The sequence below is a fragment of the Pipra filicauda genome, unplaced genomic scaffold, assembly GCF_003945595.2.
Source record: "Pipra filicauda isolate LSUMZ 115617 unplaced genomic scaffold, ASM394559v2 scaffold587_size370460_pilon, whole genome shotgun sequence".
Classification (NCBI taxonomy): domain Eukaryota; kingdom Metazoa; phylum Chordata; class Aves; order Passeriformes; family Pipridae; genus Pipra; species Pipra filicauda.
The window spans coordinates 79,049-104,064 of record NW_024104739.1 but is presented as its reverse complement, the minus strand read 5'-3'; the positions used below and the strand labels follow the sequence as shown (position 1 = coordinate 104,064).

General features: G+C 67.3%; 1 protein-coding gene across 7 annotated transcripts in view; it reads left to right on the top strand.

The window, feature by feature from the left end:
* CELSR2 (cadherin EGF LAG seven-pass G-type receptor 2) overlaps positions 1-25,016 on the top strand; it is a 33,318-nt gene that overhangs the window by 4,501 nt on the left and 3,801 nt on the right. For 2 of the 7 annotated variants that reach the window (XM_027711284.2, XM_027711277.2), the window contains exons 2-30: positions 1,452-2,093; positions 3,439-3,661; positions 4,548-4,663; positions 5,473-5,561; positions 5,998-6,155; positions 7,000-7,163; positions 7,634-7,759; positions 8,142-8,308; positions 8,641-8,829; positions 8,926-9,039; positions 9,429-9,603; positions 10,248-10,389; positions 10,731-10,851; positions 11,726-11,909; positions 12,356-12,457; positions 13,445-13,539; positions 13,623-13,832; positions 15,018-15,201; positions 16,212-16,355; positions 16,918-17,146; positions 17,942-18,118; positions 18,450-18,576; positions 19,993-20,193; positions 21,221-21,395; positions 22,249-22,361; positions 22,438-22,514; positions 23,427-23,553; positions 24,013-24,129; positions 24,567-24,760. In XM_027711284.2, coding sequence (XP_027567085.2) covers positions 1,452-2,093; positions 3,439-3,661; positions 4,548-4,663; positions 5,473-5,561; positions 5,998-6,155; positions 7,000-7,163; positions 7,634-7,759; positions 8,142-8,308; positions 8,641-8,829; positions 8,926-9,039; positions 9,429-9,603; positions 10,248-10,389; positions 10,731-10,851; positions 11,726-11,909; positions 12,356-12,457; positions 13,445-13,539; positions 13,623-13,832; positions 15,018-15,201; positions 16,212-16,355; positions 16,918-17,146; positions 17,942-18,118; positions 18,450-18,576; positions 19,993-20,193; positions 21,221-21,395; positions 22,249-22,361; positions 22,438-22,514; positions 23,427-23,553; positions 24,013-24,129; positions 24,567-24,760 — 4,882 coding nt within the window. Of the gene's footprint in view, positions 1-1,451; positions 2,094-3,438; positions 3,662-4,547; positions 4,664-5,472; positions 5,562-5,997; positions 6,156-6,999; positions 7,164-7,633; positions 7,760-8,141; positions 8,309-8,640; positions 8,830-8,925; positions 9,040-9,428; positions 9,604-10,247; positions 10,390-10,730; positions 10,852-11,725; positions 11,910-12,355; positions 12,458-13,444; positions 13,540-13,622; positions 13,833-15,017; positions 15,202-15,760; positions 15,834-16,211; positions 16,356-16,917; positions 17,147-17,941; positions 18,119-18,449; positions 18,577-19,992; positions 20,194-21,220; positions 21,396-22,248; positions 22,362-22,437; positions 22,515-23,426; positions 23,554-24,012; positions 24,130-24,566; positions 24,761-25,016 lie in introns of those variants that run through there. The other 5 variants (XM_039387749.1, XM_027711287.2, XM_027711294.2 and 2 more) reach the window with 5 other exon arrangements.

The following is a 25,016-nucleotide window of genomic DNA, read 5'->3' as shown; positions in this document are numbered from 1 at the left end:
GTGGCGCTGGGGGGGGCAGGACCCACTGTGTGTACCTGGGGGGAGGTTGCAGAGGCTGGTGTGTGCAAGGGGGGAGTCCTGCTACCCTTGCGTGGGTACTGGGGGTCCCAGTGGGTGAATTTGGGGGGGCTCGAGGTGCAGCGCAGTACTGGGGGGTCCTGGCACCCCAATGGATGTTTCCAGGAGACCCCAGTGCTTGTATTTGGGGGGGGGAACACACCGATGTCCTCACTGGGGGGTCCCCAAACACAGTGGGGGGCTCGCGGGATAAGAGGGGGGTGTACCCTTGATTCAGGGGGGCCAGGAGGTGCTGCCGGGGGGGGGGGTCACCCCAGGGTGGAGGAGCATCTCCTTACCCCCCTCCCCAGAGCAGGGAGGGAAATTGAGTCACAGCCCAGGCCGTGATGTCCCTTGTCCCCATCTGCGTGTTCCTCCCCCCGCCCCCAGTTTGGGGTCCCTGCTCTGGCCACACAAAACGGGGGACCCAGGGTACAAAGGTTGGGGGCTGGGGGCCCCCCAAGCCCCCCCCCGAGAGTGGAGGCAGCCGCGAGGGGAACAAAAGGTCCGGCCATAGCTGGGGCCCCGCGACCGCGGCCATGGCAACCCCCCTCCCCGGCACCGGCCACCGGCCACGGGCCACCGACCCCGCCACCCCCCCCCCTTCACCCCCTCTGGGCCCCCCGCAGTCCCCACGCTCCCTCTGTCCATCTGTCCACCCACTGCCCATCTGTCCCGAGTGCCACTGCCCCGGGAGGAGGAGGAGCAGGAGGAGGAAGGGGGGTGTCCCAATGCTGGGCAGGGACTTTGACTCCCCCGGCCCCATAGCCAGACCCAGCCCCATAACCAGTGCAAGTCCCATAACCAGCCCCATAACCAACCCCATAACCAGCACCAACCCCATAGCAATGTCAGCCCCATAACCAGCCCCACCCCCATAACCAGCACCAACCCCATAGCCATAACCAGCCCCATAACCAACCCCATAACCAGCCCCATCCCCATAACCAGCCCCAACCCCATAACCAGCCCCAGCCCCACTTGCCAGTGCCCAATGGGGTTGGTCACTGGGTTGGTCACCCCATGCCTGCCCCACCACCCACCCTCAGATCATCCACCCCTGCCTCCCCCCCAGTGTCCCCCAGGCCACCCCCAACCCCTCAATGTCCCCCAGACCCCCATATCCCCCAGACCCCAATGTCCCCAGACCCTTCCAGCCCTGACCCCCCAATGTACCCAGACCCCCAATGTCCCCCACCCCTGATCCCCCAATGTCCCCAGACACCCCGCTGACCCCTGTGTCCCCCAACGTCCCCATTTCCCCACTGCTGACCCCCATGTCCCCCGTTGTCCCCAACCCCCCTTGCTGACCTGTGTTCTCAGTGTCCCCAGTTCCTCCCCGTATCCCCGGTGTCCCCATTTCCCCCCGCTGACCCACGTCCCCGTGTCCCCAGACGGCGTGCACAGTGCCAGCGCGCAGTGCGTGCTGCGGGTGACGGTGATCACGGATGAGATGCTCAGCAACAGCATCACCCTGCGCTTGGCCGACATGTCGCAGGAGCTCTTCCTGTCGCCGCTGCTCGGCCGCTTCCTCGAGGGGGTGGCGACCGTGCTGGGCACCCCCCGGCACCGCGTCGTGCTCTTCAACATCCAGGCAGATACGGACGTGGGGCCGGCGCGGATCCTCAACGTGAGCTTGTCGGCGCTGCTGCCGCCACCCGCGGCCTCGCGCTTCTTCTCCTCCGAGGAGCTGCAGGAGCGGCTCTACCTCAACCGCTCACTGCTGGCGGCCATCACGGCACAGCGGGTGCTGCCCTTCGATGACAACGTGTGCCTGCGCGAGCCCTGCGAAAACTACATGCGCTGCGTGGCCGTGCTGCGCTTCGACAGCTCCGCGCCCTTCCTGGCCTCCGACACCATCTTGTTCCGGCCCATCCGACCTGTGCCGGGGCTGCGCTGCCGCTGCCCGCCTGGCTTCACCGGCGACTACTGCGAGACCGAGATCAACCTGTGCTACTCCAGCCCCTGCGGTGCCCACGGGCGCTGCCGCAGCCACGAGGGCGGCTACGCCTGCGAGTGCCACGAGGACTTCACCGGTGAGCAGCGCCGGCCCAGGGGCCTCAGGCAGCCTCTGCCATCCTCCATCCTCTGTCCAGCCTGAGATCCATCCATCCATCCATCCATCCATCCATCCATCCATCCATCCATCCATCCCTCCATCCTTCATCCTCCATCCAGTCCTCCATCAATCCATCCCTCCATCCCTCCATCCCTCCCTCCATCCATCCATCCATCCATCCCTCCATCCCGCCATCCATCCATCCGTTCTTCCTCCCTCCTTTCCTCCCTCCCTCCTTCCCCTTATCCATCCATCCATCCATCCATCCATCCATCCCTAGATCCATCCATCCATCCATCCATCCATTCTTCCTCCCTCCCTCCTTTCCTCCTTTCCTCCTTCCCTTTGTCCATCCATCCATCCATCCCTTCTTCCTGGTGTCCATCCTCATCTTCCCTCATCACCTCCTCTTCAATCTCCCTCCCTCCCTCCCTCCATTTCTCCCTCCCTCCATTTCTCCCTCCCTCCCTCCTCCATCCTTTCCTTCCTCATGGTGTTCATTTCCATCATCCCTCCCTCCATCCCTCCCTCCCTCCTCTTATCCATCCCTCCATCCCCCTCCATCTCTCCTCCATCCCTTCTCCATCCCCATCCTCCCTCCTCCCCTTTGTTTCTATCCCTTCAACCTCCTCCTCCTCCATCTCCCCACCTCCCTCCTTCTCCTCTGCCCCCTCTCCCTCACGCCTCTCTGTCCCCGCTGTCCCCCCCAGCCCCCCCATGGTCCCCCCATGAGGTCCCTGCAGGGGGGACAGGGACACTTGGGGGGGGCAGAGCCCTGGGGAACCCCTGTGTGGGGTGGGGACCCCTGGGGACACCCCCCCAGGGTCACGAGGGGACTGGTGACACTGGGGACATCCCCCCCACCTCCACTCTGGGGACCCCAACCCCCACGGGACCCCCGGATGGGGGAGGGGATGTGAGGGGAGGGGGCTTCTCCTGGTTGCCATGGTGATGGGAGGTGGTTGCCATGGTGATGGAGCTGAGGATAAAGATACTGGGGGGGGCGGGGAGGGAGGGGGGACCCCTACCCTGCCACCCCCCGATTTGGGACTTCTTGGGGCTTCTGGGAGCTGAGCACTCGAGGAGGCTCTCTGGGGTTAATGGGGGGGTGAGATTGGACCCCCCACCCTGGGTTTTGGGGTTGTGGGTGTTCCACAGGGGAGCAGTAGGGAGGAGATGGGACCCCACCCTCTAATTTTGGGGTTCTGGGTGTCCTCCAGGGGAACCCTGTGAGCTGAGTGCCTGAGGGGAGCTCTGTGGGGTTAATGAGGGGGAAAAAGGGACCCTGTCCCCCTAATTTTGGGGTCCCATGTGTCCCCCAGGGGAGCACTGCGAGCTGAGTGCCCGGGGGGGCCGCTGCACGCCGGGGGTCTGCCGGAATGGGGGCACGTGCCTGAACCTGCTGGTGGGGGGGTTCCGGTGCCAGTGCCCCCCCGGGCACTACGAGAAGCCCTTCTGTGCCATGAGCACCCGCAGTTTCCCCCCCAAATCCTTCCTCACCTTCCGTGGGCTCCGCCAGCGCTTCCACTTCACCCTCGGCCTCACGTGAGCACCGAGGGGGTGTCAAGGGGGCACTGAGGGTGGGGGGGTCGGGGGGATGGGGGGGGGTGGGTCATGGGTGTCCCTGGGGTGTCATTTGGGGGGAGGAGTGTCCAAGGGGGTATCATGTGGGGTGTGGAGTGATGGGTGTTCCTGGGGGTATTGGGTGGGGGGTGATGGGTTTTGGGGTGATGGGTGTCCTGTGGGCGTTGGGTGGGTGGGGGTGATGAAATGTAGGGTGGTGGGTTCCCTGAGGGCACAACGGGGGGGCAAAGGGTGTGGGGTGGCGGGGTGACCCCTTGGCATGCGGGGCAGTGGGGTGGGGGGCATCCCACGGGGATGGTGAGTGATGGGCACCCAGCAGGTGCAGGGGGATGGGGCAGGGGGTGTTGGGGTATGTTTGGGAGCACAGTCAGGTCTGGGGAGTGTTGGGGTGTCTTTGGGGGGCACAGGGGGGCCCGGGGGGTGAGGAGCATGCTCGGGGGGCACAGCAGGATATGTTGGTTGTTGGGGTGTGTTTGGGGGGCATAGGGGGGGTGGGGGTGTCAAGGTGTGTTTGGGGGGCACAGTCGGGTCCGGAGGATGTTGGACTGTGTTTGGGGGGTACAGTAAGGTTGGGGGGTGTCAGGGTGTTTTTGGGGGGCACAGGGGGCACAGTGGGTGTTGGAGTGTGTTTGGGGGGCACAGTCAAGTTCAGGGTGTGTTTGAGGAGCACAGTAAGATTGGGGGGCACAGTATAATTGGGGGGTGTCAGGGTGTGTTTGGGGGGTACAAGTGGGTCTGGGGGGTGTTAGGATGTGTTTGGGGGGCACGGTCAGGTCCGGGGGATGTTTGGGGGGCACGGTTAGGCTCAGGGGGTGTTGGTACCCCCCCAACACTGGTGCTCCCCCAGGTTTGCCACGCGGGAGCGGGATGGGCTCCTGTTGTACAATGGACGTTTCAACGAGCGCCACGACTTCGTGGCCCTGGAGATCGTGGGGGAGCAGCTCCAGCTCACCTTCTCCGCAGGTATGGGCACAGCTGGCACTGCCTGGCACCGCCTGGCACCGTACCCTGACATCCTATGCCTGGCACTGCACCCTGGCTTCCCTGCCAGGCACTGCCATGGCTGGGCACTGCACCCCGGACGCCCCATCCCTGCACTGCCTGGCACTGCATCCTGGGCATCCCATCCCTGCACTACCTGGCACTGCATCCCGGGTATCTCATCCCTGCACTGCCTGCAGCCCATCCCTGCACTGCCTGGCACTGCATCCCGGGCATCCCATCCTGGACATCCCATCCCTGCACTGCCTGACACTGCATCTCCAGCATCCCATCCTGGGCATCCCATCCATGGCACTGCCTGGCACTGCATCCCAGCACTGTATCCTGGGTATCTTCTCCCTGGCACTGCATCCCAGGCACCCCATCCCAGGCATTCCATCCCCAGCTCTTCATCCCTGGCACTACCTGGCACTGCATCTTGGGCATCACATCCCAAACATCCTGTCTCTGGCACTGCCTGGCACCGCACCCCAGGATGTGCATCCTAGGCATCACATGCCTTGGTTCATGTCCCTGGCACTGCATCCTGGGTACCCCATCCCTGGCACTGCATCCTATGTGCCACATCCCTGGCACTGCATCCTGGGCACTGCCTGGCATTGTATCCCTGGCGCACATCCTGAGTAGCACATCCCTGGCACTGCCTCCCTGCCATCCTTTCCCTGGGACTGCATGCCATGCACCCCTGGCACTGCATCCCTGGCACTGCATCCCTGGCACTGCATGCCATGCAGTGCTACACCCCCGTCCCCCCGGCTCTGTGCCCGCAGGTGAGACCACCACCACCGTGTCCCCGTTCGTGCCTGGGGGTGTCAGTGACGGGCAGTGGCACCGGGTGCAGCTGCACTACTACAACAAGGTAGGGGCACAGGGGGGTGTTGACATACAGGGGGTATTGCCCGGGGGGGGTTATTGGCATGGGAGGCAGTGCCGGGGGGCATATTGCCCATGGGAGGGGACATTGGCACAGGAGATATTGCCCTGGAGGGGTTATTGGCATGGGAGGGGGGTGATCGGCATGGGGGCTATTGCCCAGGGGGCGTTGGTTGGCACAGGGGGTATTGCCCTAGGAGAGTTGTTACCCTGTGGGGGGGTGATTGGCACTTGGGGGTATTGCCTTGCGGGGGGGCTAGTTGGCACAGGGGGTATTGCCCTGGGTGGGTTGTTACCCTGACAGGGGGTGATTGGCACGGGGGTGGTTATTGCCTGGGGGGGGTATTACCCTGGTGGGGGGAGGGGGTGTTTGGGGGGGGGGGTGTTTCCGTGCCCCCCCCATGATGCGGTGCCCCCCCCAGGCCGTTATGGGGCGCTCGGGGGTCCCACAGGGCCCCTCGGAGCAGAAGGTGGCCGTGGTGGCAGTGGACGACTGTGACACGGCCATGGCACTGCGCTTTGGGCACCGCCTCGCCAACTACTCCTGCGCGGCCCAGGGCACCCAGGGGGGCACCAAGAAGTGAGGGGGGAGACGTGGGGGGGGAGGGACGTGGGACTGGGCCGGGGGGCGCAGGGGGTGTGGCATGAGGGCAGTGCCAGGGGGGTGTATTGCTCTGGGAGGTTTTTGGGCATAGGGGGGCAGGGGAGTGTATTGCCATGGGGGGTGTTATTGCCATGTGAGGGGGGCACTGGCATGGGAGGGTATTGCCCTGGGGGGGTTATTGCCACGGGAGGCACTGCCAGGGGGCTGTATTGCTCTGGGAGAGGGTTTTTTGACATTGGGGGGCAGTGCCAAGGGGTTGTATCGCCCTGAGAGTGTTATTGCCATGGAGGGGGGTTATTGCCATGGGGGGCAGTGCCAGGGGGGTATTGCCCTGGGGGGGCCATGGATTGGTGGGTGGGTGGGGGTCCCTGGGGCGTCCCTGGGGTTCCCGGTGGCTTGAGGGGTCCCTGGGGGGGTCCCTTGAGCCCCCACGGCTTTTGGGGTGACTGGGTGTCCCTTGGGGTTCCCTGAGGGTCCCCATGTGTTCAGGGGTCCCTGGGGGGGGTCCCTCAAACCCCAATGGGTTCCGGGGTGGGGGGGTGATCCTTGGGGTTCCCTCAGGGTCCCCATGGGTTTTAGGATCCCTCGGGGTCCCCATGAGTTTTGGGGTGTCTATGTGATCTCTGGGGTTCCCCATGTGTTACAGAGTCTGTAGGTGGTCCCTGATGGTCCCCATGAGTTATGGGGTCCCTGGGTGGTCCCTAAGGGTTCCCCAGGAGTTGGGGGGTCCCTGGTTGTCCCTGGGGTTCCCCATGAGTTGGGGGGCCCCTGGGCGGTCCCTTAGCCCCCGCCCCCCACCGGCTGCCGTCGGGCTCTGCAGGTCACTGGACCTGACGGGACCGCTGTTGCTCGGGGGGGTCCCGACGCTGCCCGAGAGTTTCCCGATCCGGAGCCGCCACTTTGTGGGGTGTATGAGGCACCTGCACATCGACCAGCGCCCCGTGGACATGGGCACCTTCATCGCCAACAACGGCACCCTGCCCGGTGGGCACGGGGGGCACTGGGGGCGCGGGGAGGGCGGCCCAGGGGGCTGCGGGGGGCTGGGAGCCTTTGCGGGGGGGGGGGGGAAATGGGGGGGGGGGTTATGGGGTGACACAGGGCAGCGGGGCTGTGCCCCCTGGGTGTGGGGAGGGGGACTGGGGTGGGGGGATGCCAAGGCTGGGGGGCTGGATGGGGCTGTGCCCCCTTTGGGGGTGGGGGGGTGTGCCAGGGGTGTGGAGGTCTCTGCCCCCTTGGGGTGAGGGCCAGGGGTTGCTGGGGGTGTGGGGGGGGTCTGTGCTCCCCGGGTGTGGGGTGGGAGGTCAGGGGGTGCCAGGAGTGGAGGGGGAGGTTCTGTGCCCCCTGGGTGTGGGGCGGGGGGGATGGGAGGGGGGTCTGCGCCCCCCCGGATGTGGCAAGGCAGGGTCGGGGGGCCGGGGGAAGTGTGGGGTGTGACCCCCCCGTGCCCCTCCCAGGCTGCCCGCACAAGAAGACCCTCTGCGACCCCACCACGTGCCACAACGGGGGCACCTGCGTGCACGAGTGGGGGGGCTTCAGCTGCCGCTGCCCCCTCGGCTTCGGGGGCAAAACCTGCCAGGAAGGTACCGGGGGGCACGGGGGGGTCACGGTGGGTGCCTGGGGAGGGGCCATGGGGGGCGGGGGGGGTCCTCGGGGGGAGCGAGGGGGTCCGTGGGGGAGTGAGGGGGTCTCATGAGGGGAGCGGGGGCTCCGTGTGGGGGTGGGGCCGTGGGAATTGGGAAGGGTCTCTGTGGGGTTATGGGGGGTTCCAGATGGGGGTGGGGGGTCCATGGATGGTTGCGGGGGGGTCCCTGAGTGGATGCGGGGGTCCCTGTCGGGTTGTGGGGGGTCCGTGGGTGGGTGCGGTGTGGGATGTGCCCCCACCCCACGGTCGGGGGGTGCCCGGGCTGGGTGCGGGGGGGAGTGTCCCGGGGCCGGGCACGGCCCCACGCGTGTTTCCCGCAGAGATGGCCGCTCCGCAGCGGTTCGTGGGCAGCAGCCGCGTGGCGTGGGCGGGGCTGGCGCTGCCCCTCGCCCTGCCCTGGCACCTCCGGCTCATGTTCCGCACCCGCCACCCACGGGGGGTCCTGCTGAGGGCGGGGGCGGGGGGGCGCCTCAGCCTCACCCTGCAGGTGGGCACGGGGGGCAGTGGGGGGCAACGGGGGGCAACGGGGGACACAGGGAGGAGCACGGGGGACACGGGGGGCATGGGGAACACGTGGGGGCACAGAGGGGCACGGGAAGGTCACGGGGGGCATCGGGGGGCACAGGTTGGAGCATGAGGGGGCACGGGGGGGAGCACGGGGAGCACGGGGGTATATTGCCCTGTGCAGGTTATTGCCGGGGGGGGATGGCAGTGCCAGGAGGTGTCACTTCTGGGGGGGACATTTGCCCTGGGGGGGAGGGTGTATTTCCCAGTGCCCCCCCAGGTTTTCGGGGTCCCTGACGTGTGCCTCCCCCGCAGCTGAGCGAGGGGCAGCTGGAGGTGGGGGCCTGGCAGGGGGGTGCCCGCCTGGCCGTCCTGCGCCTGCCCCAGGCCAAGGTAGACGACGGCGCCTGGCACCATGTGGAGCTGGAGCTGCGGGGGGGCGGGCCCGGCCGCGACCCCCCTGCCACCCTCCTCCTCCTCACCCTCGACTACGGCCGCCACCAGGTGGGGGGAACCCGCCCTGCCGACCCCCATGGGTGCCACCCCGGCACCCTCCGTGCCACCCCAAGGCACCCACGGTGGTCCCTGTGCCCCCCACAGGTGGTGGGCGATGTGCCCGGGGAGCTGCAGGGGCTGCGGCTGCGGACCCTCAGCCTGGGGGGGCTGCCCGGGGAAGGGGGAACCGTGGAGGAGGGGTTCCGGGGGTGCCTGCAGGTAATGGGGCAGGGGGGCACAGGGGGCACTGGGGGAATGAAGGGTACCGGGGGGCACGGAGGGGGCACCAGGGGGCCATGGGGAGGAGGGATTCTAGGGTTGCCTGCAACTGACGGGGCACTGGGGGGCACGGTGGGTGCGGGGTGGGCACAGGGGGCACGGGGGGCACAGGGAGGAGAGAGAGTGACACAATGCAGAGGGGTCTGGGTTGTCCCAGGGGGTCCCGTGTCACAGTGGGAGGACATCGAGGAGGGGTGACACCGGGAAGGGGTTCCAGGTGTCTCGGGGGGTCCCGGGTGGCACTGAGGGACACTGGGGGGGATGTGTCAGGGGTAGCGCGTGGGGTGGTCTTGGCTCTCAGTGGGGGGCACTGACGGGTGACCCCGCAGGGGCTGCGCGTGGGGGACGCGGCAGTGACGGCAGGTGCCCTGAGCCTGGCACAGGCTGCCCAGATGAACGTGGAGGGGGGCTGTGCCCTGCCCGACCCCTGCGACTCGGGGCCCTGCCCCCCCCACAGCTACTGCAGCAACGACTGGGACAGCTTCTCATGCCGCTGCCACCCTGGTGAGAGGGGACCCCCCGACTCCCCCCGAGACCCCCCAACACTGCCTGAGACCCCCCAACACACCCCTGAGACCCCTGGGACACTGATACACCCCCCCCAGTGCTACCCTGGTGAGAGGGGCCCCTCCGACCCGCCTGAGACCCTCCTGAGACCCCTCCTGAGACCCCACTGACAACCCCTTGACACCTCCGGGACACTGATACCCCCTCCAGTGCCACCCCAGTGAGAGAGGACACCCCTGACCTCCCCTAAGACCCCCTCAACATCCCCCTGACACCCCCGGGATACTGATACACCCCCCCGTGCCACCCTGGTGAGCAGCGACCCCCTCAACATCCCCTGACACCCCCTTGACACTTCCTAGGACAGGTACACCCCTGTGACACCCCTAGTGCCACGCTGGTGGACAGAGACCCCCCTAACATCCTCCCTGCCCCTCAGGGCACTGCACCCTCCCTGGGCACTGCCACCCCCAGCACTGTCCCCAGAGCACTGCCATCCCCTTGTTCCTGTCCCACTCTCCCTGGGCATTGCCACCCCTTTATCCCTGCCCCTCTGTCCCCGACCCTGCCCACCCGATGCCCGCTGTGTCCCTGATGCCGTGTCCCCAAGGCCATGTCCCCAACGCCATGCCCATGCCCAGGGTACTTTGGGGACAGCTGTGTCAGCGCCTGTGCCCTGGACCCCTGCGAGCCCCCGGGCACATGTGCCCGCCGGCCGGGCACGGCCCCCGGCTACGCCTGCCACTGCCCCGCGGGCACCTTCGGCACCCTGTGCCAGCACCGGTGGGTGACACTGCGGGGACACTGGGGGGGGGGGTTGGGGAGGGCAGGCAAGGCATGGAAAGGGCAGGGTGGGCACGTGGGAGGTACAGTGGGTGGGCAAGGGTCAGGGTGGGGATCCAGGGGGCACTCTGGGGGTCTAAGGGGTACTATGAGGGTGCAGGGGGCACTGTGGGGGCACAAGGAGCACTGTGGGGGTCCAAGGGGCATTGTGGGGGCACAAGTGTCACCGTGGGGGTCCGAGTGACACTGTGGGGGCAAAGGGGACACGGAGGGGTGTCCGAGTGGCCCCGTGGGGGTGCCCAAGGCGGTGCCCCCCCTGGTGCCAGCCCTGGTGCCCACAGGGAGGCCCAGCCGTGCCCACGGGGGTGGTGGGGACACCCCACATGTGGCCCCTGCAGCTGTGACGCCTCGAGGGGCTTCGACCCCGACTGCAACAAGACCACGGGCGAGTGTCGCTGCAAGGTGGGACTGGCACCCCCTTGGCGCCACCTGCCACTCCCTGCCACCCCCTGTCAACCCCGTGTGCCCTCAGTGACCCCCTGCCACCCCCTGTCATTCCCCCATGCCCTCAGTGACCTCTTGTACCCCCTGTCACCCCATATCACCTCCTGCCACCTCCTGGCACCCCTGGGCACCCCACTGCCACTCTTTGCCACTTCTTCAACCCCCTGGCACCCCTCTGCCACCCCGTGGCACTGTCTGCAGCCCCCTGTCACACTCTCGTGCCCACAGTGACCCCCCTGCCACGCCCTGCCACCACCTGCCACCCACTGCCACCCCCTCTGTCCCCCCATGCCCACAGTGATCCCCTGACACTCCCTGTCACCTCCTGCCAGTCCCTGTGACCCTCTGTGACCCCCTCGTGACCCCCTGTCACCCTCTGCCACCCCTTGTCACCTCCTGCCACTCCCTGCCCCCTCCCCACCATTCTCGTGGTGACCCCCTGTCACCCTCTGCCACCCTTTCCACCCCCTGTCACCCCGTGTCAGCCCCTGTGACCCCCATCACCTCCTGCCACCTCCTGTAACACCCTGTGACTCTCTGCCATACCCTGTCACCCTCTGCCACTCTCTACCACTCCCTGAGACCCCCTGTCACCCCCTGCCCTCCTGTCACCCCTTGTCACCCTTTGCCACCCCTGTCATCCCCTGCTCCCCAATCCCTGCCACCCTCTGCCCCCCCTGTGCCCGCAGTGACCCCCTGTCCTCCTCTGTCCCCCTTCTCACCTCCTGTCCCCCCCTGCCCCCCCCCATGCCCGCCGTGACCCTCTGTCCTCCCCTGTCATCCCCTGTCCCCCCCGCCCCCCCGTGCCCGCAGTGACCCGCTGCCCCCCCAGGACAACCACTACCGGCCCGCGGGCAGTGACACGTGCCAGCCGTGCGAGTGCTACCCCACGGGATCGCTGTCGCGGCGCTGCGATGCCACCAGCGGGCAGTGCCCCTGCAAGGCAGGGGTCATCGGCCGCCACTGCGACCGCTGCGACAACCCCTTCGCCGAGGTGACAGCGGGCGGCTGCGAAGGTGGGCACCGCACGGGGGCGCTGTGCCACCGCGTGTCACCTCCTGTCACCTTGTGTCACTTTGTGTCACTTTGTGTCACCTCATGTCACCTTGTCACTTCGTGTCACTTTGTATCATGTTGTGCCACTTTGTGTCACCTTGTGTCACTTTGTGTCACCATAAGTGTCCTCTATCACCCTGTGTCAGCCACTGTCCCCCTGTGTGCCCTGCTGTCCCTCTGTGTCCCACTGTCACCCTGTGTCCTTCTGCCCCCTGGTGACCCTGCTGTCCCCCGTGTCCCTCTGTCCCCCGATGAACCCGCTATCCCCCTGTGTCCCACTGTCCTCCTGCATGCCCTGCTGTCCCCCTGGTGACCCTGCTGTCCCTCTGTGTCCCTCTGTCCCCCTGGTGATCCCGCTGTCCCCCTGCGTGCCCGCTATGCCCCGGTGACACCCTTGTGCCCGCAGTGAACTATGACAGCTGTCCCCGGGCCATCGAGGCCAACATCTGGTGGCCCCGCACCCGGTTTGGGCTCCCGGCAGCCGCACCCTGTCCCAAGGGCTCCGTGGGTACGTGGGGACACAGGCACAGGGTGGGGTGGCACTGGGGACACTGTTGTGGCATTGCTGGGATGGAGCTGGGGGGGGTGTGACAGAGTGGTGACACCACTGGGATGGGATTGGGATGGTGACACTGTGGTGGCAGCAGTGGGACAGGGCTGAGGGGGTGACATGATGGTGGCACAGCTGGGATGGGTTTGGGGTGGGATGATACCATGGTGGCATTGCTGGGGTGGAATTTGGGAAGGTGACAGAGTGCTGGCATTGCTGGGGCAGGGCAGGGAGGTGACACTGTGGTGGCACCACTGGGATGGGATTGGGGTGGTGACACTGTGGTGGCACCAGTGGGACAGGGCTGGGACAGTGACATGATGGTGGCACAACTGGGATGGGTTTGGGGTGGGATGACACCGTGGTGGCATTGCTGGGATGGGGCAGGAGGGAGTTGTGGTGGCATTGCTGGAGTGGTACAGGGAGGTGACACCGTGGTGGCACCTCTGGGATGGGGTTGGGGTGGTGACACCATGATGACATTGCTGGGGTGGAACTGGGGGGTGACAGAGTGGTGGAATTGCTGAGGTGGGGTTGGGGTGGGATGACACCGTGGTGGCATTGCTGGGACAGGGCAGGGGGCTGACACAGTGGTGGCACAATTAGGATGGGCTTGGGGCAGTGACACTGTGGTGGCACCTCTGGGATAGATTTAGGGTGGTGACTATGATGGCATTACTGTGATGGGTTTGGGGTGGTGACACTGGTGGCACTGCAGGGTTGGGGTTGGGGTTGTGACACCGTGGGGGCACAATTAGGATGGGTTTGGGGCGGTGCAACCACGGTGCCACCACGGAGACCGAGTCAGGCTGGGCTGACCCTCCCGGCCCCCCCCCAAGACGGCACTGGGGGGGCACCGCTGTGATGGCACTGCCAGCACGACACACCCCCGTGGTGCCCTCCCTGCCGTGCCCGCGGCAGTGCCACCCGAGTGTCCCCCCCCAGGCACGGCCCTGCGCCACTGCGACGAGCACAAGGGGTGGCTGCCCCCCAACCTCTTCAACTGCAGTGCCCTGGCCTTCGCTGCCCTGCGCCCCTGGGTGAGCCGCGCCGGCACCCGCCACCGCACCCGTGCCCCCCGTGGTGCCACCGGTGCCACCCTGAGCCCGCGTGTCCCCCCCAGGCGGAGCAGCTGGTGGGCAACGAGTCGCGCTGGGACGCGGGGCAGTCGCGCCGGGTGGCACTGGCGCTGCGCGAGGCCACGCGTGGAGCCCGCGGGTACTTCGGCAGCGACGTGCGCCTGGCATACCGCCTGGCAGGGGCTCTGCTGCGCCACGAGAGCCGCCAGCGTGGCTTCCGCCTCGCCGCCACGCAGGACGTGCACTTCACCGAGGTGGGGCGGGGGCACCGCAGGGGGCATGGCCTGGGAAGGGGCGGGAGAGGGGTGGGAGAGGGGCATCAGGGTGGGCACGGCATGGGAGAGGGGCATTGTGGTGGGCACGGTGTGGGGAGGGGTGGGAAAGGGGAGGGGAGGAGGGTGGGAGGTGGAAGGTGGCATGGGGAGGAGGTGGGAAGGGAGAGAAGATACCAGGGTGTGGGGCACTCACTACCAGGGCGTGGGGCATTCACTACCAGGGCGTGGGGCATTCACTCTCGGGGTGGGGGGCACTCACCACCAGGTTGGGGGGCACTCACTGCCAGCGTGTGGGGCACTCCTATGTACAGGAGGAAGGTGCAGGGGGATGCAGGAATGTGGGTGCCAGGGGGATGCAGGAATGTGGGTGCCAGGGGGCTGGGCACCCTCCTGGCAGGGGGAGTTGGGGAAGGAGCCCAGACACTGATGGACACTTTTCTGTGGGTGCAGGGACCCAGAGGTGATGGGCACCCATCTGGGCGGGGGTGTTGGTGTGGGAGGTCAGATGCCAGGGCAATGGGCATCAGGACAGGGATGGACATTGGGGCAGGAGCCCAGACACCAGGGTGCTGGGCACCCTCACGTGGGGGCAGGATGCCGCGGGGGGGGGCCCCTGCCTGTGAAGGGGGGACTGGGGATGGAGGCCAACGGCTGGGGTGATGGGCACCCACATGTGGGTGTACCAGAGCCCAGACCCTGGAATCATGGAAACTCCCAGGAGGGAGGCGGTTGTGCAGAAGGCTGCATACCAGGGGGATGGGCACCCTCATGTGTGGGGCAGAAGAGCAGCTGCCAGGGGGATGGGCATCCACCTGTCAAGGGCATTGGTGCAGGGGATCAGAGTTCGGGGCGATGGGCACCCTCCTGGGGGCTGACACCGAGGCGGAGCCCAGGCCCCGAGGTGGGCTGTGGGAAACCCTCTGGGGCGCTGCGTCAGTGCTGGAGCCCATGCCCCGGCGTACTGGGCAACCTCATTGAGGGGGAAGGGCTTTGTGCCCTTCGCCTTCGGGGGGGAGGGGGGGTACAGCCCCCCCGTGCCCCGCTGTGGGTGCCAGGGCACCGCAGAGCCCTGCAGAGGGGTGGCACGGGGGGGTGGGGTTGGGGACCCTGTTCCCGGCCAGCAGGGTGGCAGAGCCCGATGCCACCACCCTGCCGTGCCTCCAGAACCTGCTACGGGTGGGCAGTGCCCTGCTGGACGCGGACAACAAGCGGCACTGGGAGCTGATCCAGCAGACGGAGGGGGGCACGGCCCAGCTGCTGCGGCACTTCGAGGAGTACGCGCGGGCCCTGGCACGGAACATGCCCCAGACCTACCTGAGCCCCTTCACCATCGTCACCCCCAACATCGGTCAGTGCCCCCCCAGGGGCTGGGCACAGGGGGGCTGGGGACACGACTGGGGACACGGCGGAGGACAGGGGGGACTCTGGGGACAGGCGGGGCTGGGGACACGCAGGGATGGGGTTGGGAGGGCTGGGGGTGTGGCTAGGCTGGGGGGGGGGGGGGGGGGGGCTGGGGGTGGGCTGGGGACGTGGGGACTCTAGGGACATGGCTGAGCTGGGGACAGGAGGGGCTGGGGACAGGGGTGGGCTGGGGACAGGGGGGCTCTGGGGACAGGGGTGTGGTGGGACATGTGTATTGGGGACATGGCCATGGATGTGCTGGGGACATGGACATGGGTGACTCTGGGGACATGTGTGTGTTGGGGACATGGTCGTGGGTGCGCTCAGGGGACATGGGTGCCACGCCAGAGGTGCCGTGGTGCCTCAGTGGTGTCAGTGGGTGCCAGGCTCCATGTTCCCTGCAGTCTCTGTGTGCCATGGGTGCTGTGCCATGCCATGGGTGACACCATGCTGTGCCATGAGTGGCACCATTCTGTGCCGTGGGTGCCAGGCTCCATGTTCCCCAGGGTCTGTGGGTGCTGTGGGTGCCATGGGTGACACCATGCTGTGCCACGGATGCCACGGTGCCACAGGGGCTCGGTGGGTGTTGAGGTCCATGTTCCTCGGGGTCTGTGGGTGCTGTGGGTGCCGTGGGTGCTGTGCCTTGGCATGGGTGCCACCATGTTGTACCATAGGTGCCACCATGCTGTGCCATGGGTGCCGTGGTGCCACAGTGGGATAGGTGGGTGCTGTGATCTGTGTTCCCTGGGGTCTGTGGTTGCCATGGGTGCCACCATGCCATGCCATGGGTGCCATACCATGGGTGATGCCATGCTGTGCCATGGGTGCCATGCCACAGGTGCCGCAGTGGGGTCAGTGTGTGCTGGGATCCGTGTCCCCCGGGGCCTGTGGGTGCTGTGGGTGCCGTGGGTGGCCATGCTGTACCATGGGTGCCATGCCATGCCATGGGTGCTGCAGTGGTGTCGGTGGTGCGGCTGGACAAGAGCAGCCCAGCGGGTGCCCGCCTGCCCCGCTACGAGGCCCTGCGGGGGGAGAAGCCCCCAGACCTGGAGACCACCGTCATCCTGCCCGACAGTGTCTTCTGGTCCCCCGAGGGCAGGCGTGAGTCTGGGGGGCACAGGGGGGCTGCCAGGGCTGGGGGGACCCCCTGGGATCCATAGGGCTGGCAGGGATAGGGACCCGCTTGTATCTATGGGGCTGGCAGGGATGGGGACCCCCTGGTATCCATGGGGCTGGCAGGGCTGGGGGAGCCCCTGGCATGGGTTTGGCAGGGATGGGGGGACCCCCAGCATCCATGATGCTGGCAAGAATGGGGAGCTCCTGGCATGGGGCTGGCAGGGCTGGGGGGACCCCCTGACATGGGTCTGGCAGGACTGAAGATGCCACTGTCACCATGAGTGGCCATGGGGGTGGCAGGGTTGGGGACCCCACTGTCACCATGGGGACTCCAGTGTAGCCATGGGGGTGGCAGGGGTGGGGACACTGCTATGGCCATGGGGGTGGCAGGGTTGGAGACCCCAGTGTCACCACAGAGATCCCTGGATGGCCATGGGGTGACAGGGTTGGGGACACTGATATGGCCATGGCGGTGGCAGGGTGGGGGACACTGGGACGACCCTGGGGACAGTGACACATGATGCCACCCCCCACCCGTGGCCCCCAGGCCCCTCCAGCGGGCACGGCCAGGCCCCGCCAGGCGCAGGCGGGCAGGAGGAGGAAGAGGAGGAGGAAGAGGCCGAAGAGGAGGAGGAGGACGGCGAGGTGACCGTGGTGACCCGGCACAGGCGACACCCGGCCCTGGGCGAGGGCCAGGCCATCGCCAGCGTCATCATCTACCGCACCCTGGCAGGGCTCCTCCCGCCGCGCTTCGACAGCGACAAGCGCAGCCTCCGGTGCCACCGCCGAGGGGGGCACGGGGGGCACGGGGGGGGCACGGCGGGCTGGGCGAGGCAGGGGAGATGCCAGGGCGAGGGAGCCCATCGGGAGGGTACCGGGAGGAGGGACTGGGGGGGTCCTCAGAAAGCTGGGCAGGGATGGGAAAGGGGGCACATGGGGTGGCTGAGGATGGGGGCACAGGATGGGGAAGGGGCCCATGGGTGCTCGAGGATGGGGGACACGTGGATTGCCCCAGGATGGGGACACAGGGTGGGGAGGGGGCCCATGGGTGCCCAAAGGTGCCCGTGGGGTGCTCAGGGGTGGGGGAAGAGGGGATAGGGGGTGCTCATGTTGGGGGGGGGGGCACAGGGGATTGGACCCATGGGGTGACAAGGGTAAGGGGGGCACAGGGGATTGGGGGTACCCAGGGGTGAGGGTGCAGGGGGAGGGGTCCATGGGGTGCCCAGGGGTTCCCAAGGGGTCGGAAGACCAGATAAGGAGGGTCCCAGGGGTGCCCATGGGTGAGGGCACCAAAGGGAGACTGGGCCAAGGGGTGCCCAAGAATGGGGCCCATGGGATGCCAAGGGGTGCCCAAGAGAGGGGCACAAGGGATAAGGAGGGGGCCGCAGGAGTGGGGGCACAGGGGGGAGGTCTTGTGGAGGGGGGTGCAGGGGACGGTGCCCATGGGGTGCGCAAAGGAGGGGCCACAGATGAGCGGGGTGGTGCCCGCGGGGTGCCAGAACATTGTGGGCCACCAAGGTGGGATTTGGGGTGCCCCGACTGGGTCCCCTGATCCCGGTGCCCCACCCCAGGGTGCCCAAGCGCCCCATTATCAACACACCCGTGGTCAGCATCAGTGTCCACGCGGGGGGCACGGCGGGCACAGGCACCCCCCGGGCACTGGCCAAGCCCATCACCCTCCAGTTCCGGCTCCTGGAGACGCAGGAACGCTCCAAGCCCATCTGCGTGTTCTGGAACCACTCCCTGCGGTGAGGGGGGCGCAGACACCCTGGGGGGACAGGGACACTCCGGGGGGACAGGGACACTGCGGGGGGGGGGGGGGGCGGCACAGGGACAGCCCAGTTGATAGGGACACCTGGGGGGAATGGGAACACCCTGGGAGTGACAGGGACAGCCCAGGGGGCACAGGGACAGCCCAGGGGGTACAGGGACACCCCTGTGGGTGTAGGTGTGTCCCTGACGTCCCCGTGGTGTCCCTGCGGGTCCCCGCAGGATGGGTGGCACTGGGGGTTGGTCTGTGGCCCGGTGGGTGTGGCTGTGTCAATCATGTCCCCGTGATGTCCCCGCGGGTCCCCGCAGGACGGGGGGCGCAGGCGGTTGGTCGGCGCGGGGCTGCGAGGTCGCCTTCAGGAACCGGAGCCACGTGAGCTGCCAGTGCCACCACCTGACCAGCTTCGCCGTCCTCATGGACATATCCCGCCGGGAGGTGGGACAGGGGGACACCGGGGGCACGGGGGGACATAGGGGGACATGGGGAGATGGGAACACCAGGGACATGGGGACATGGAGGGACATGGGGGGATGGGGACACCAGGGACATGGGGGGACACTGGGGGACATGGCAGGACATGGGGGGATGGGTACACCAGGGGACACGGGGACATGAGGGGATATGGGCGGGGTGGGGGACATGGGGGCATGGGAACACCAAGGACATGAGGACATGAAGGGACATTGGAGGGGTGGGGGACATGCGGACATGGGGACACGAGGGGACATGGAGACATGAAGGGATATGGGGACATGGGGGGGACATGGGAACATGGGGGTATGAGGATACCAGGGGACATGGGGACCATGAGGACACAAGGGGGATGGGAACACGGGGGGACATGGGTGACATGGGGGGACATGGGGCTATGGGGCCATGGGAACACAGCGGTATGGGGACAGAGAGGACATGGGGACACAGGGGAACAGATAGGACACAGCAACCCTGGGGCATGGGGTGACCTGGGTCAGGGCCCTGGTGGGAACACAGGGACATGGGGGGGAACAGATGGGACACAGGGGACGTGGAAGGACACAGGGGGTGGGGACAGGGCCCTGCTGGGGACACGAGGACATGGGGCACACGAGGTTGGTGGGCAGTTCCAGGCATGGGGGCAGGGCTACAGGAGCAGGGGAGGGGCTGGTGAAAAAGGGGAGGGGACAGGGGTAGGAGGGTCATAGCAGAAGGGGAGGGGCCTAATGGGGCAGGGTCAGTGCAGGAATAAGTGCCTGTGAGGGTGGGGCTGAGGAAGGTGGGTGGGGCTTCAGTGGGCAGACCTGATCAGGATGGGTGGGGCTCCCTTGGGGCGGGGCCAATAGCAGGTGGGCAGGTCAGTCTCCAAGAGGCAGGGGCAATGTGGGTGGGGATTAAAGGGGCAGGGCTGAACAATGTGGGCGGGGTTTCACACTGGGGTGTGGCATTGCGGGTGAGGCCTTCCAGGCCCAGTGACTGGATGGGCTGTACGGAGGGGGTGTGTCTCTCTCCATGGGCATGTCTCTGTTGATGGGCATGTCCATGGGCATGTCTGTGTCCATGGGCGTGTCCTTGGGCATGTCCGTGTCAATGGGCATGTTCATGGGTGTGTCCCTGTGGATAGGTGTGTCCATGGATGGCTCCATGGGTGTCCATAGGCGTGTCCCTGTCTATGGGTGTGTCCATGGGTGTGTCCATGAGTGTGCTCATGGATGTGTTCATGCGTGTGTCTATGGGTGTGTCCATGTTCATGGGCAAATCCATGGATGTGTCCATGGGCATGTCTCCGTGGATGGGCATGTCCATGAGCATGTCCCTGGGCATGTCTCTGTGGATGGGCGTACCCATGGGCGTGTCCATGGGCGTGTCTCTCCACAGAACGGGGAGGTGCTGCCCCTGGCGGCCCTGACCTACGGCTCTCTGGGGGTGGCCCTGGCGGGGCTGGTCCTGGTGGTGCTGGCCCTGGGCACCCTGCGGGGGCTGCGCTCCAACCGCCACAGCATCCGGCGGCACGGTGCCGCCGCCCTGCTCCTGGCACAGCTCGTGTTCCTGCTCGGCATCAACCAGGCCGAGCTCCCGGTGAGCAGGGCAGGGACAGCAAAGGGGGGAGACAGGGAGGATTGGGGGATCTGGATTGAGGGTTGGGGAATTCACAGCTTGGGAGTGGCTGGAATGGGTGGGGAACGGGAGGAGACTGCTGGGATTTGGGGTTTTGGGGCTGGGGGTCCACCACTGGGGAGGTTGGGGGTGCGAGGGTGGGAGGGAAAGGGTGAGGAATGGTGGGATTTAGGTGTTGGGGGTTGGGGATTCACAGCCTGGGAGGTGGGTGGGTGGGGCTGGAAGGGGTGGGGGAAGGGTGGGGACCGGTGGGATTTGGGGGTTGGGGATCCACCACTGGGGAGGTTGTGGATGGGTGGGTGTGGGTGAAATAAGTGGTGAGAGGGGGGAGGGGTGGGGAATGGTGGGATTTGGGGGTTTGGGGTTGGGGAGGTGATGGGGAGTGGCTAGGGCTGGAACAGGTAGGGTAAGGGGGGAGGGGTGGGTTTTGGTGGGTGGGACTCGTTGGGTGTGGCCGGTGGGCATGGCAGTGACGGGATGTGGCCCAGAGGGTGTGCACGGTGGGGGCCATCCTGTGCCCGAGTGTGGTGGGCAGGCTGGAGCGGGCAGGGCTGGCTGGGGGGGTCAGTGAGCACCCAGTGAACCCAGTGAGGGGGTGTGGGGACCATCCTGCTGCAGTTCCTGTACCTGGGGGTGCGTGGGTCTGGGTGGGTGGGGTCAGTGACAATGAGTGACGGGTGTGGGTGTGTCCCAGCTGGCCTGCACAGTGTAGGTGGGCTCAGTGACACCCAGTGACAGGGTGTGGGGACCATCCTGCTGCAGTACCTCTATCTGGGGGTGGGTGGGATGGGTGGGTGGGGTCAATGACACCCAGTGAGGGGGTGTGGTGGCCCATCTGGCGGCCATCCTGGGTGGGTGGGCTCCATGACACCCAGTGACAGAGGTGGGGGTGTCCCAGCTGGCCTGCACAGTGGTGGCCATCCTGGGTGGATGGGACTGTGTGGCTGGGCTCGGGGCACACCCAGTGATGGGGGTGGGGGTGTCCCAGCTGGCCTGCACGGTGGTGGCCATCCTGCTGCAGTTCCTGTACCTGGGGGCGGTGGGCTGGGGGCTGCTGGAGGCCCTTCACCTGTACCGGCGCCGCAGCGAGCCCCGCAGCGTGGACAGGGGGCCCATGCGCTTCTACCACGTGCTGGGCTGGGGGCTGCCTGCCTTCATCACCGGTGAGCGCCGCCCTTGACCCCGCCCCTGGCCCCACCCTCACCCCATAGCCCACCTGGTGCCGGGTGCCCACCTGGGCCAACGCCTTCTGGTGGCCCCGCCCCCTTCTCAGTGATGGCCCCGCCCCCTCGAGCCCCCTCCCCAATCAGATTGATCTCATTTCCAAGTGTAGCCCCGCCCCCAGGATATAGCCCCTCCCTCAGGTGCATCTTGCCCAGCATAGCCACACCCCTGGGTATAGCCACACCCCCAACAGGATAGTCCCACCCAATCTAGAAGAGCTCCACCCCCAATAGGGAATAGTCCTGCTCAATCCAGAATAGCCCCACCCCAATCCAGAGTAACCCAACCCCCAATCCCAAATAGCCTCACCCAATCCAGAATAGCCACACCCCCAATCTGTAATAGCCCTGCCCCCATTTCAGAATAGCCCCACCCATTCCAGAATAACCCCACCTCAATGCAGAGTAGCCACACCCACTTTGGAATACCCCGCCCCAACCCAGAATAGCCCCACTCAATCCCAAATTGCACCTCCCCAATCCAGAATAGCCCCCAGTGCCCCCCTGCCCTCCATGGGTCCCCTCCATGCCCCTAAAGCACCCCATGGGTGCCCCTTTGTCCCCAATGCCCCCCAAAGCCCCCCATGGGTCCCCTCTGTGCCCCCAAAACCCCTCATGGGCGCCCTCTTATCCCCAGCGCCCCCCTGCCATCAAAGCCCCACTCCGCGTAGCCCCGCCCCTGAAGCAGCCCCACCCCCGACCTTACCCCCTCACCTGCCCCACCCATGCTCCATTTAGCCCCTCCCCTTAGCCCCGCCCCCTCTCAGCCCCGCCCCTGCGCCCCCTTTTGTAGGCCTGGCCGTGGGATTGGACCCCGAGGGTTACGGGACCCCCGAGTTCTGCTGGCTGGCCCTGCACGACCCCCTCGTGTGGAGCTTGGCCGGCCCCGCCGCCGCCGCCCTCGCCGTGAGTGGGGGCCGGGGGGGTGGGGGGGTGGGGGAGACCCCCACCCATCCGCCCCGCTCACCCCCCTCGCCCCCAGGTCGGCATCTTCTTCCTGGTGCTGGCGGGCAGGGCCGCGTGCGCCACCCCACAGGGCTTCCAGAAGAAGGGCTCGGCGTGAGTGCCCCGAGGGGGCACCCACGGGGGGGTTGGGGGGACCACCGGGGACAGGGGGCACCCACGGGGGGCAGGGGGCACCCACGGGGGGCTGGGGGCACCCATGGGGGGCAGAGGGCACTCACAGGGGGCTGGGGACAGCCACCGGGGGCTGGGGTGGACCACTGGGGGCGGGGGGCACTCACAGGGGGCTGGGGGCACAGCAGACAGGGGGGCATGGGGGGCATTGGGGGTATGGGGGACACCCATAGGGGGCGGGGGGGCACAGGGGGCAGGGGGGGAACCAATGGGGGGCACTGGGGGCACAGGGGGACCCATGAGGGCCAGGGGGAGCACCCAAGGAGGGCAAGGGGGATTGGGGGACAAGAGGGCACCGGTGGAGGGTATTGGGGGTACTGAAGGGGACAGGGAGGCACTGGGGACAAGGGGGCACTGGAGGGGTAGCAGGGGGACCCATGGGGGGTAAGGGGACATTTGGGGCAGGGGGCATTGGGGGCAGGGCAATACTGGGGGCTTTAATGCCCAAGGAGGGCATTAAAGGAGGGAGAGGTTGGGGCATCTGTGGGGTCAGGGGGGCACAGGACACCCGTGGGGGGGCAGGGGGGCACTGGGGACAGGGGGGTATGGGGTGTTGGGGTGCCTGTGGAGGGTGGGGGGCACAGGGCATTGGGGCACCCACAGGGGGGGAGGTACAGGGGGCTGTGACATGGGGTGACACTGGGGTGACATCGGGGTACTCAGGTTGGGGGTGTCACAGTGGCCGTGCTGCTGCTGTGGTGCTGTTGGGACGCTGTTGGGTGGCACTGGGGTGGCAGGTCAGGAGTCCGCACGGCGGCCATGCTGGTGGTGTGGGTGACACTGGGGTGACACTAGAGTGCTGTTGGGTGACACTGGGGTGCTGTTGGGTGCTAGGTCGGGGGTCCGCACAGCAGCCGTGCTCCTGACTGTGCCCAGCCTGGCCTGGCTGCTGGCCCTGCTGTCGGTGAACAGTGATGCCCTGCTGTGCCACTACCTGTTTGCTGCCTCCAACTGCCTCCAGGTCAGCGGGCACCCCCATCGCTCCCTGGGACCCCCTGAAAGCACAGAACCCCTACCCTGGGACCCCCGGAGAGCCCACCCTGGGGACCCCCAGGGACCCCTAGAGAGCTGAGAACCTCCACTCCTGAGACCTCCAGAGTCCACCACCCCTGGGACCCCCAGAGCCCACCCTGGGACCCCCAGAGAGCCCTGGCACCTCCCCTCCTGGGACTCCCAGAGCTCACAGAGTCCCAAACCCATTTTGGGGGCACCAGTGGGCATGGGGGGGGTCCCTTACTGTATCCAGGGTGCCCATGGGGGGCACCCAGTGTGTGTGGGGGTCCCTTCACCCAGTTTGGGGTGCCAAAGGGGTGCCTCCCATGTCTCAGGGAGCCCCCTCAGGTGACACTGGGGTCCCCCACGAGGCTGTCCGACCCCTCCCCTGTGCCCCCCATGCCCATGTGCCCCCCCGTGTGCCCAGGGGCCCCTCATGTTCCTGTCCTGTGTGGTGCTGAGCAAGGAGGTGCGGAGGAGCCTCCGCCTGAGCTGTGCCCGCCGCCACCACCCCCCACTGGCCACCAAGGCCACCCTGACACCCGTGAGTGCCGGGGGGGATAGGGGGGGCACGGGAGGGGGCATGGGAGAGGGCACGGGGGCCTCGGGGCACCCCTGTGATGTCCCTGTCCCCGTGCCAGCTCCCCGGGGGTTGCTGGGGGTGCCGGGGGGTCTCAAGGCAGTCCCTGGAATGACTGCGTTGTCCCTGTCCTTGGCACGGGGGGGCTGGGGAGCCCGTGGCTGGGCTGTGGCATCCCTGTGCCCGTGCCAGACCCCCGGAAGGCATGGAGGGCTTGGGGGGACTGGGGGCAGCCCCTAGCACGGCTGTGTCGTTCCTGTCTCTGGCATAGGGGGCTCAGAGGGCCTTGGGGTAGCCCCTGGCAGGGCTGCGATGTCCCTATCCCCGTGCCAGCCCCCCGAGGGACAGAGGGGGGCTCGGGGCACCCCGGCACGGCTGTGATGCCCCTGTCCTGTTTCCAGCCCCCCAGGGGGCTCGGGGGGGCTCGGGGCAGCCCAGCCGTGACATCCCTGTGCCTGTGCCAGGCGTACAGCGGGGACAGCACATATGTGGCAGGGCCGCTGTGCCCCCCCCCGGGCGGGGGGTCCTCGGGATCCCTGCACAGCACAGCCCGGTCAGGCAAGAGCCATCACAGCTACATCCCCTTCGTCAGGAGGTGCGGGCACGGCGGGCATCGCCCGTGGCACGGGGAGACAATGGGGATGGCACTGATGTGGCAGGATGGCGGGGTGGTGGCAGGGTGCTGGCAGGTGATGGGGGAGTGGGGTGACATGGCCCTGGGGTGTTGGGGTGAGAGGGTGAGGGGGGGGTGGGTGGTGGCAAGGTGGGGGTGTGACACAGCACTGCAGTGGCAGAGTGGCAGAGTGGTGGCAGGATGGCACGACTCAGGGGTGGGGGGGCGACATGGCAAT